Below are 12500 nucleotides of genomic sequence, written 5' to 3'. Positions count from 1 at the left end.
TGAAAGAGAGAACTGCACTAGGCAGGCTGGCTTGTTTCAGGATGCATCATAAGGTAGGAGGTGTAATATTGAACAGAGTCTTGTTAGTTCTGGTATGTATAAATAATATAAAAGTCACACAGTTTGGGTGGTTGTGTATCAGCAATTGGATTGTAGATATCTCCTAAATAGAAAGATGCAGTTTTCCGTGTTCTGCTAAGCAAAAGCATCCGACACTGTCCACAAGTCATTTCAGCAAAACCATGGGTTTTCCTTCTTTTGGTTGGGAAATTTTTATAGATTGTTTTGAGTCAGCACCCTGTAGAAGAACTTTTTTAGTGGCTATATTACAAGCTGCATGTCATGAATTTCCACTATTTGTTCTCAAGATGTAAGTCTCTTGTGGATAAAATTCAACACCACGTAAACAATAGCCTAGGACAAAGTTGATAAGAATTTGCTGTTATTGTTGTGACTTTCTTTTAATCTTCAAATGATAATTGTGCTGATCTAGATTTCATGCAAGTTTTGCATGCATCTTGCCTAACAAAAAAGATCCTTATTAAGTGGCACAATGCTCCTTTAAAGTGTGGATACTTGGTAACTTTCAGCTCAGAACCATTCACTCTGAGCATTCCATCTGTTTATTTTGGGGATAAAAATAAGGGATCTGCTTTTTGCTTGTTATACCGAAAAGGCTGGATTCTGTTTCAGCTCCTGCATCTAAAGAAGTGTAAACTGTAAGGCTGCACCCATGTACAGCTGTGTCACCTCAATCCAGACAAAATGTAACGGAGAGCAAAATTCGGCTTGTAGAGTTTTATGCTGTTATGTGAGCCACAACGAATACAGTTGGACTTCAGATGGCAGCATCTTTCTACTTGCAACCTAAGCAAATGTGAGATGGTGTCAGAAAGGAAGATACATGTGGGACCCACGATGGCACTTCCAGAGTACAACCACACTTTAATGTGCTGCCTTTAACCCTGTACATTTGCAAAGCATTTAGGCAGTTTTTTAGACTCATCATTTCCCTGTCAGATACAAGTCCGTCTAGTCTCAAACTCAAAAGAGAATAAATTGTTCAACCAGAAGCAAATGTAGAACTTCTCTCTGACAACGAAATATTTCTTCTTAGAAAATGGTGGGAGGAGGAGAAATACATGCAAGATACTCACTGGATTTAAAGCAGTAGTGTATGCAGAACATGTTCCAGTAGACCCCCCCCCCCCCCCCCCCCAAACCCCCCCCCCCCATTATATATGGTTTAAAATACAACTCCCGTAAGTTTGGGCACCAGAAATAAATTAGCACACTAATACCCCTTCTGTTCTAAATTAACCTCACAGCTGTTCAACTCAATCACATCCTTAAAAGAGACTTTGCATGCATATAAAAAAAAAAAAGTGACAGCACCCACGGTACAACTCCCTGTGAGAAATATATTGCATAAATGTTTTAAAAAGAATAGTATTTTACTTCTAGAGCTTTGAAATAAAAGTTACAGTCCTAACCTCACCTGGACAATAGTATACCATTTGTGCCTCTCTCTATTAAATAGGGCTACAAGGCATAGGGGTTTTGCAGGTCAGAACTAAGGCGCATTGCAGAGTCATGAGGGGAGAAAAATAACGCAGTGCCAGAAAAAGGATCTTTGGAAGCAAGTGTATTGTTAGTACCTTTGGCCTGACAGAAGCAGAAAACCTAAGAAATTGTCAACACACTTTTTTCCAAACCTTTGAGCTTTTTATTAATTGTTATATGCTGGTATATTTAAGCAAAAGCTGCATTGCTGCTTTAAATTCATTATAAAAGGACAACTCAACATTAACATTAAAAGCATCATTGGGATTTCCTGTTCAACTACCTGTTTTCCTTCTGCTTCAACAACAGTATAAACACTGAACATAAATGCATTGTTATGCACTGTATCCATAATGTCTTAGGAGAATGTAAAAATTACTACACCTATGTATCTTTTATTACTTCACAAAAGTAAAATAAAACTCTGTGACTTTTTTTAAATGTTTACAAAGTTGCAGTTTACATTTTAGCAGCTTTTCTGAGTATTAGTGTTGCAACTATTACACTGAAATTCCTTGTATGTAACCAGGAATTACAGAAAAAGCCAAGACAGCATTTGCTATTTTAGGGCCCAGAACTGCCAACCTTACTGGGCATGGTGCTTACTACCCTTGGTAGTCCCAGTGAAGTCACTGAGCCCTGGTTTTGTAAATTGGGTGTTGAAAGAACAAATGTATCCTACGTATTTTATAGTTGTGGTAACTACAATTCTGCAATCCTTATTCACCTGAGTAGTTCCATTGATTTCAGGGGGGTTACACCTATAAGTGCTACCCAGTATGCGCAAGGCTCTGTATCCTTTGTAGTCTGCTACACACAGAGAAATTCTGCTGAAGAACATTAAAATGGAAGACTTTATTTAAAACAGATGTGTATAATGTAATCAGTACAGTATCCCATTCACTTATTTTTATATTAAAATCAATAATTATGCTGGGCTTGATCCTTCACCACTCATGTCAGTGGGGGTTTTGCTGTTGACCCCAGCAGGAGCAATTCCAATCCCTACATGAATGAGAGGTTTTACTAATGTTCCTGATATTTTCTCCCCAAACTGTTTTTGACAAGTTTCTGAGTAGCTATGTTTTTCTTGTCAAATCCTTTTCCCACATCAGTTTTACTATGCTGATTAGCACTTACTCATGCAAATAGTCCCATTGAGTTTATTGGGTCTACTCCAGTAAGTATGTATTACTTATTAAGGGTTGCAGAATTAGACCCCATTTCAATAATAATTTGTCAACCAAAGATTCAATTATCTCAAGAACTGCAGATGGAAAAATCCCAAACCATAACCAATTAGAGATTAATTTATTTGCAGCTTCATTAAATATGATGTCGCTGCACCAGGAGTTAACTGAAATACATCAGCTGAATAAGACAACAAGAAGTATACGTTTCTAGACCAGTGCAACCCAATTAGAAGTCAAGCAGAACACCAACTGGCTCAAAATACTTTTAGATGGTGCAGTTTACAATATGCACCGTTGTTCAACTAATTCAGCTTAATAAACCTCTAAATTGCATACATTTTTTTGAGAATTCACTGCTACCTTAAAAAGTCCTACAGGAGACAATTATCAACATTCACTCATCTAAAGCTGTGTTTCTCAACCTTCTTGATCCCAGGAATTGGGTTTGCTGCCTTCCTTAATTGTCAGGGAGACCTCAGGGGTGAGCGCTGGTCCACAAACCGGTCGCCGAGAAACACAAAGTGTCTCAGAAAAGTGGATTGCCCTTGAAAAGAAACATTCTGCACATCTCTAGAATTAAAACTTTTATTTTTGCCATAGAAAGCTCTAAGAACTAATATCCATTATCGGTTAATGAAAAGTAGAACACAACTTTAAAAACTATGTTAAGGAAAAGACTGTACAAGTATATACATTACAGTATTGGTAAAAATGAACAATGTTTCACACAGAACAGTTGATAGGTAACAGCTGTAGAACCCAATGTTCAATGTATACAGTTGTCAGCTTTTGCATCTTTGTATAAGCTGCATGCCTTAACAGTACAAAATAAATAAGCAACCTATCAATTTTGTTATCTCTGTATTTGTTTTATTTATATATTGGAATGCAGTGGTATGAATTCCCATAGGAGCCACACAGTGAGGACTCTTAGCCATCATTCTTACATTTTGTAGCAGATCAAAGTTAACTTTTATATTTGTAAAATGATGTTTAGGTTTGCTACGGGATCTCTGCTGAATGTTGTAATAATATTTATATAAATGCATGTGCAGATTCAATTAGTGTAAATCCCATTTTTTCCCCAGAGCCAATTCTTAATATTTACAAAATGTTTTGGATTAAGTCAAACGGGAAGGTAATGATAAAGATTTAAAAAAAAAAACAAAACAAAAACAAAACCCACCCTAAATACAATAGCCAGAAATCTAAATATAAAAAACTATCGCCCCATAAAGAGTTTAAAAGAAGGGGTCTAACATGTTTCCAATCCAATAAATACTGGAAGTGAAGTTTAAAAAAAAGTTTATTTTACATGACCTTTGGACTCTGGATATCGACGCTCACTTCCGAGGAAAATAGAAGACTGAGAGACACATGCAGGCCTGAGTCTTCTGGCAAAACGACACCTTTTGAACCACTAATTTTCCAGTTTTTTTTTCTAAAGAGACACCTTAATAGGCACAGTTTTACTTAAGGTTTAAACCTTATCAGCAGCAAATATTGATAGCCATTCTTATTGGATATATATTTTGCAAGGCAAGCTTAATTCCAGATGTGTCACACTAGGTTAATTTAGAATATACCCTCAATGTTTTTCAGGATATGAAGTTTTTATCTAGTACACAGTTAGGTAAGTCAGTACAACCTGTGCTATTATAGGCAATCAATATTTATTTCTTTGAAAGGATTGTGTGTAACTGCTGAAATGCCATCAATGAAACTCAAACAACATTCAACCTATCACATTTTAAAATATTCCCCTGATGCCCAAAGAGCAATTTTTATAAACATCTACACAAAATCAACCTATTTTATGATTTTGACAATGCACATAGTTTTGAATTAAATCCTAGTTCCTAATTTTAAAAGGGTAAATTTACAATATAAAAACATTTAGACATATTGTGTTCTTAGCCTAGAAAACAGAAGTGCTGCATACTATACCTAGTAGCTAAACAAATTCTCTTTTCCTCCTCCCATTATTACAAATACTGATTTCTGGTACCCCTTAATTATAGCTTTAATTATATGTGAACCATTTACCTTGAAACAGAACTTATCTTTCTGGAAATTTAAGATTGAAGGTCATAAGGTGAAGAAATGTTGGTCTGAACATGAAATAAATGTTTTCTCTTAAAACATGAATATGAGAAGAAAAATCCTAAACTGATTTAGGTAAGAGATTTAATGAAAGGTTACTGATAACTAACACTATGCACAACAATTCTTTTCAGTCATCTATAAACCTCTGTTTAATTTTCATCTTACCATTTACAAAAATTCAACAAGTTACTAAATCAGAAATGCTCGACTCTGTGACTGTGCTGATAGTACTGAAAGTAAACTAGCATTTCTTGTTCTAGTTGAACTTTTACTAAACTATTTTCCAAGTGCCTAAATATGTGCCAATTGCATGGGAAAGGAGGGATATTATTAAAACTGAAAATGAATATTGATATGCCTATGCCATGGAACCTATATAAACATTTAAAAAAAAAAAAACTTGATTATTGATTTAGTCCTCCTGACAGCAACCTTTCCCATTGGGAAAAGTTTTCAGTACTTCATTAAAAATCTAGCTAAACAGGCCTGTAAAATCTGTAGTAGTCTCAGCTACAGAGCTGAGGCATCATTTACATTACTTCTCGGTTTCAGGAAGCATATTCTGCAGTCTTCTGCTAGGAAAAGTATTATAAAAATGTTTTAAATATCTGATCGAAGCCTTTCGCCATAATGAACAAAACAGGAAAGCAGCAACTCATTCTAAATAATCAGCATACTCTTTAATAATAAGAAGGTCTGACATTATTCCTCAGGATTTTAAAAACATGCTGCAAAACTTGATCTTTCTCTTCAATGTTCTTTTTCGTCAATATCGTAGTTTGATATTTTTCCCCATTGCAAAAAAGAATAAAATATAATGGTCCAGCCACTGAATACTCTGCTTACCATATTGACACATATAAATAAATCTTGTTCAGTTTAACCCAAACTGAATGTTTCTTATCAGTATGAACATTTTCACAAAGAATTGGTTCATTTTGACCAGAAAAACAAAACTAAGATGCTGGTTCAAAAATACACTGCTCCAAACTAATGGATCAGTTAGTTTGGACCCTTGCAGTTATACACTATTCAGAGTTAATGTATGAGCAGTGGGATTTTTTAAAATTATGCCATATCCAAGAGGTTATGCTGAACATCTTATTGTGGTCTTGGTGTTAACATCTAAAGAGAATTCAGCATTAAAGTGCTAACATGAAAGAAAAAGTTTATGTAATAAATGTTTCAAGGTAGGGGAAATACCCCAATTTTAGAAGAAAAACAATGTTTCAAATTATTTAAGGAAACTGTACCTTGTCAAGCTATAACTTTCCTTTTTTTTTTTTTAAATGAAAATTAATGAACTAGAAAAAACACTGACAGCTCCTTGGAAATATCTTATTCTGTATTCAAGTAAACTTTCAGATGAATTGCTACTACAAATGACTTGCAGCTACAAATAATCCATCTAAATGCTACCCTTTGATGACTTGGTAGAACAAGTAAACTTGTTTTCACTTTAACAATTTGTTTTACAATATTTTTAGCAGTTCATTTGAAACAGTTGCACCTTTTCTATACTGAAGCTTTTTCAGCACTTAAAGCATTTCAGTAAGACTCTGGTATTACAAACTCAAATTCAGTACTACCCTCTGATAGATTTTGTTTAAAAATTGATTCACTTCCCTGCTGAATGAAAATATCATCCCAGGTCATTGGCTTGGTTGGAGGATTAGAAGTTGTTCCTTCAGCATCATCTTTTCCTGCACCAACACGATAAACAAGTCCATCCTCATTTATTACAGGTATACTGCTTGAACGATCAGTAATATATGCATATTGTCTGATCTGTAAAGACCTGCAAGGATGCAAACGATAAAGCTTGGTATCTCCAGAAGGGTCTTGACTATGAACTGATCTTATATGTGAAGCCATAACCTGATAATTGATGAAAGATTTCCCACATGTCAAGCATTGGTACCTTCGCTCACCAGTGTGGTGAATTTCATGTTTTGTACGGTATTCTGCAAGAGGGAAAACTTTCTCACAGTATCGACATGGATACTTCTTCTCCCAGGAATGAACGTTAAAGTGTCTCCGCAAACTTGTCAGACATACATAGGATCTCTTACATACAATACAAATATAGTAGACCCTTCCATCCACTATGAGCTCATAGTGATCATCATGTTTTAGCTTCATGCGTTTTCTGTTTGCAGGATCATCACCAGATGTTCTAGGCATCTCGTCAAGTTTGACTTCTCCTTCATCTGGATCATCTTTTACAGGAATTACTATGTCATATGTATCTTCACCAATATTTGCATAAACCTTACAACCTGTTGACAAGCCTTCTATTTCAGTAGCTGTATCTAAAGTTATGATCTTTTGACCTTCCATCACATGTTTTGATGCTACACCCGCAGAAGGATCCTTGTTGCTTCCAGTAAGAACGTCTGAGATTTTTATTTTAAACTCCCCAGGTTTGGAAGATGGTTCCTGTGGAAAAGTAACAACCTGTTTTTTCTGTACACCTGATCCTTCAAACTCCGCTACTTTGGGGGGAGAAGATTGCTGAACCAAAGAGCTGCTACTGACTGAACCTGGACTAGATGAGCTAATGATATCATCATCTTCCACATCCTCCTCCTCCTCTTCTTCCTCATCAACAGCATTTGTTTCCATTTCAGCTAAAGACTCATTATTAGATGGCTGTTGATTCTCCCCAAGCAAATTAACTGTAGGAGATACGTGTTGTTGATGTGAGGAACTGACACTTAGTGATGAATTAAGTTGAGACTGATTTAGCAAAATGATGTTGGGAGTCAAATGCTTTGGAGTTGAAGAGTCAAGTGATTCAGCACTAGTTTGTGTTTGGTTTGGACTTGGTTGGGTGGCAGAGGAAGTGAGTTTTTGAGTTGCTGCAATACTAGTTAGAGGGGGAGATCCACCAGTGCTACAGGACGTTTGGTCAGAAACCGCAGCAGGATTTGGGCAAGGCTGGCTCTGTGCCACCGCACCGGTCTCTGGAGAACGCTCTTTCGCAGGCACAATTTCAGAGCAAAAGATGACATCATCATCGTCGTCTGAATCACTCACTGTAATTTTTGTAGTTTCATATTCTTCACCATGTAAGGAAAATGATTCTGTTATAACAGGCATCCCACCAATTACATGTTGACTCACATGTTTTGTTGGGGATATTTGTGTTTCATGACTCTCTTGATCTGAGCTAGAAGGTAAAGTTTCTGAAGTACCATCCTGGATGCCACTAGATAGGCTTTTTACTTGTGACAGAGGTACACCCAGTTCTGCTATAAATTTAACTCCTAGTAATTGCCCTGATTTAATCAACTCATCAAGTAAGTCTGATCGAACTCGGATTATTTTTGAGCTATATATATAGTTGAGTATTTCTGCAAAAATCTCTGCTCTTATAAAGCTCAGTTCCACCACTTGCCCAGCAACTGAAAAAAGCTGGTGAAAATACGTGCTAGAAGCAGAAAGAACATTTCTGTGGGCTCGAAATTTCCGGTCCTCCACGATGACAGTAACGTCACAAAAAAGTCCATGGTCACGTTGTTCATTCAAAGACTGGAGTAGCATACCAGAGTACTGGGTGTCTGTTGCAGAAATCAGTTTTTTCCCCTCCATTCCTTCAGAAAGAAAAAAAAAAGGAACCATGTTAGTTTACAGAATTTATAACATTTTCAGCTGCAGTACAGAATCCTCACATTCAGAATTTTTTGTTTTCCCCCCGTCCAAACTAAGTCTTATTTCTGAAGCGCTGTCTACACTTAAAATTTATACCAGCATAGCTATGTCAGTCAAGGGTGTGAAAAAACCACACCCAGATTAACATACCTATGTTGACAAAACCCCAGTGTAGGCACAGCTAACGTCATCTGGGGAGGTGGTGTTCCTACAGTGACAGAAAAACTCTGTCAGAGTATGCTGCCATTACACTAGAGGGCTACTCATAGCTATATACCAGTATACGTTTAGCAGTGTAGACAAAGTCTGATTCCCACTGATAAATGGTCTATATACTGTATTGCTTGTAAGTTTAATGATTTCTGCTACTTGTTCTCCATAGCTGTAAATACTGTATATCCAAAGGTCTGTGTTCAATAAAATGAGAGACTCAACTGAGTAATAACCAACAAAGTGTTAGCTGGAGACACCATTCACTTAAGGTCAATGTCAGATCAACATAATCAAGATTTGGGCTCTGCAAAGCTAAATTTAAAAATAAATAAACAAACTAAAAAAATGTTTCACATGTAAATATAAGCAACCATGCAAAATTGTCCTGAGTTAATTACAAGCCCAGCTAACAAAATTAGGCATGTGCTCTTTACCACAGTGACTGGTGCTAATGAAAAAGATACGGATATTTTACTCCCTGTCCAAAAAAAACTTACTTGCCCCTTGTGAACAGAAATTTACAAGGCTACCCTACAATGTTTGCAACCCAGATACTGCAGCATTATGCTGATGGAGAGCCAGAAAGTGAAATCAACAGGTCTATTTTCATCTCCCAATTCAATATTTCAGTACAATGCAAAACCATTAGTACAGTGAAAAGGAAAGAAGATATTTTACATGATTTTATAAATTAAAAACCTCAGTTGGCAAGGAAACAAACTTAATGTCAATTTTTACCCTGTCAGGTCCCTTTACAAGGAGAGAATGTAATTTTAGAAGTGGGTTTATTTTAGATAAAATATTAGATATTAATTACAAACATCAAACTAATTAAAATGGGAGTGACCGACTGTTTCACTATAAAATATTGATAATTACTGACCCAATGTTAAGCAAATTTCATGTTCCTTCTTCACTGTAGGTCACTTTGCAGACAATTACATAGTAATTTCTTTTTCAAAAGAATTAGCACAAAAATAAGTACTGTAACTTTAGAATGCTACTTCTTTGGAGAAGAAAATGTAGATGTCAAACAACTTTACTTCAAAGCTACTAAATATAACTTGGCTTTCCAAAAATTAGTTGGCTTGCAAGTAATATTGTAGCATTATCAGGACTATCATTATGACATCTTGTTTTTATTGCAAAAAGAAATAGGAACTTTTTGGTTTAAAAACAATACTAATTAAATATCAATTATTTCCTTTTATGGTGTCAAGCAATTTCAAAAGAACACAAAAGATACTAACCCTTAAAAATGGGTAAACTCTGAGCACTCTGCCAACAACCTCAGCCCCTTAATTGTGGGAATTCAAACACTTATGTTTTAAATAAAAATCTCTACATGTCAATGGAGCGAAAGGTTCAGTTGCCTCCTGCCTGCTCAGAGTGCAATTTAAGCAATACAAACAGAAAGAATCAAATACACTGTGGTTTGTCTGTCTAGATAGCTACTGCAACAAGAATCAGCCCTGGGGAAGAACCAAGGGCTGCAACACAACCATTTTGAAAGAGGAGGGGGGGGGGGGAACCCAGTAGGAAACAAACATGGGGGATTAGACTATGTATTAACTGAAAAACCCTTTTCAATAGTCCCATCAAGAAATATTAACAATGCCTTGCCAATAAGTCTTTATAATATAAAATATTCTTAAAATGCAGGTGATGCAAATATCATGGAGGCGAGGAAAGACTTCAAGGTTAAGGAGCAGATGATTAGTAGGGGAGCAGCTTGCTAGATTTCCACATGCAGGAGCGTGCATGTTTGATTGCATTGTTGTGCCTTCCAGGAGTGGCAGCATGAGAGGACAGGACACAGAAGGAGATAAGTAGTAAAACTCTCAGATGTTAGGGTACTGCAGGTGCGTGAGCAAAGAGGGAGTGCGGAGGTTGCAGGCAGCAGCATGAAAAGGGCGAGGACAACAATGCATGGTAATGGTGGCAGATGAAGGGGGGGGGAGCAGTTGCATGGGATGGGGTGGGGATTGTTGTGCCTGGAAGCAATATGGGGAAATAAAAAGACACCTCAAACTAGCAGATTAGGGAGACAACTGCTTTAGCAGGGGAGGTGGGAAGACACACCTCTGTGAATATTAACTAGAAGATTAAACAGGGGGTTGAACTTTTGTTCCTTATAGCAAGAAGGGTGGGAATGTTGTGTATAGTATTAACTAGTTGAGGATTAAGGGGGATTTGTATTTATACAGGAACTGTAGAGGGGAGGTAAGGCAGAGCATATAAGAGCTGCACTGTTGTCACTTTTCAAAGGGGAAGTGTGTGCACTTTAATTACAGAAGACTAGAAGGCTGAGCTTGGGGAACTGTGGGTGCCATATTGTCGGACTAAGTATAGGGGTGGATACAGGAGAGCTGCTATGATTCAAGGGGATTGTGGCTTCGATAGTGAGGCAATATGAGGATGTATTCCCCACAATCACTGTTCCAATACACAACCCCATTTCTGACTTCAATATTAAGCCTTAAGTAAGAGGGTTGGGGGTTAGATATTGGAGGCTGGATATGACAGGTATGTGGGGGAGCTGGTAACTGAGGGAACTGTATATGGGGTGTTTATATAAGGCTGTGAGGCTGGAGGCCGGATATTGGGAGCCAGGTGAAATATTGTGAGCAGAGTACTGGAGGCTGGAAGTTTGGGTAGTAGGGACTAGACATGGGGTATGTATGGGGCTGGATAGGGAAGGGACAGTGAGGTGAGCTATTGAGGGGCTGGGTAGGAAGTGTATAGGGGCAGCTGGGGATACAATGGCATACAGGGGGGATATTGAGGGGCTGGGTAGGGGGGCGTGAGGTGGGATTTAGGTGGGACACAGAGCACTGGATAGGAATGGTGCGGTGGGTTCTCGGTGGAGGGCTGGGGTTGGGGCATGTGAGGCTGGATTTAGGTGGGACACAGAGCACTGGATAGGAATGGTGCGGTGGGTTCTCGGTGGAGGGCTGGCAGTGGGGCATGTGAGGCTGGGTAAGAACAGTAAGGTAGGGTATGGGAGAGGGCAGACAGATGGGCTTTAAGTGGGGGAAGAGTGAGGACAGGGAGGTGGGATCTAGATGGGGCCTGAGGGGCTGGAGATGGGGGGGGAGGGCAGGGAGATGGGATATAGGCAGGGCAGGGGGGGTTGGGTACGAGCAGTGGTTGGATCTGTGGGGGGGCTGGGATAGGCACATGAGGCTGGGTAAGAGTGGTGAGGGGGGAATCTGTAGAGGGCTGGGAGGTGGGATCTAGGCAGGCATAGGGAGCTGGGTAAGAGCATTGAGGTGGGATCTGTGGGGGGCTAGGGGAGGTGGGATCGGTGGGGGGGCTCGGGGGTGGGATCTAGGGGAGCATGGGGGGCTGGGATATGTGGGATGCAGGGGATGGGTGAGGGGGGATGTGTGAGGGGGCAGGGGTGCAGAATCTAGGCAGGCGTGGGGGGCTGGGTAAGAGGGGTGAGGGATGTTCTGTGGGGGGTTGAGGCAGGTACGGGGGGGGTCGGGAAGAGCAATTAAGCGGGATCTGTGGGGTGCTGGGGGACATGTGAGGGTGGGGGTGTGAGATCTAGGTGGGCGTGGGGGGGCTGCGTAAGAGCAGTGAGGGAGTATCTGGGGGGGCTGGGGCAGTCACGTGGCGGGTTGGGAAGAGCGGTGGGGGAGGATCTGGGGGGGGCAGAGGGACATGTGAGGTGGGAGGCGGGTAAGAGCGGTGAGGGGGGATCTCTGGGGGGCTGGGGCAGGCACGTGGGAGGCCGGGTAAGAGGTGAGGGAGGATGGGGGGGGG

At 39.3% G+C, this 12500-nt stretch overlaps 2 protein-coding genes across 6 annotated transcripts in view; one reads left to right on the top strand and one right to left on the bottom strand.

Moving 5' to 3' along the window:
- The window catches only part of TMEM255A (transmembrane protein 255A), a 54017-nt gene extending 53324 nt beyond the window's left edge, over positions 1–693 (top strand). For all 3 annotated transcript variants that reach the window (XM_034781504.1, XM_034781503.1, XM_034781502.1), the window contains one exon: positions 1–693. This exon is cut by the window's left edge and continues 784 nt beyond it. The gene's annotated coding sequence lies outside the window, so the exon portion shown is untranslated.
- A 2634-nt stretch (positions 694–3327) lies between these two features.
- ZBTB33 (zinc finger and BTB domain containing 33) overlaps positions 3328–12500 on the bottom strand; it is a 30951-nt gene continuing 21778 nt past the window's right edge. For 2 of the 3 annotated variants that reach the window (XM_034781499.1, XM_034781498.1), the window contains one exon: positions 3328–8458. In XM_034781499.1, the coding sequence (XP_034637390.1) occupies positions 6411–8456 (2046 nt within the window). In that variant the 5' untranslated portion in view covers positions 8457–8458 and the 3' untranslated portion in view covers positions 3328–6410. Of the gene's footprint in view, positions 8459–9979; positions 10223–12500 lie in introns of those variants that run through there. The other variant, XM_034781500.1, reaches the window with a different exon arrangement.

Source organism: Trachemys scripta, chromosome 9 (genome assembly GCF_013100865.1).
Source record: "Trachemys scripta elegans isolate TJP31775 chromosome 9, CAS_Tse_1.0, whole genome shotgun sequence".
Classification (NCBI taxonomy): domain Eukaryota; kingdom Metazoa; phylum Chordata; order Testudines; family Emydidae; genus Trachemys; species Trachemys scripta.
The sequence above is the reverse complement of the archived record's forward strand: the minus strand, read 5'-3'. Positions and strand labels throughout refer to the sequence as shown.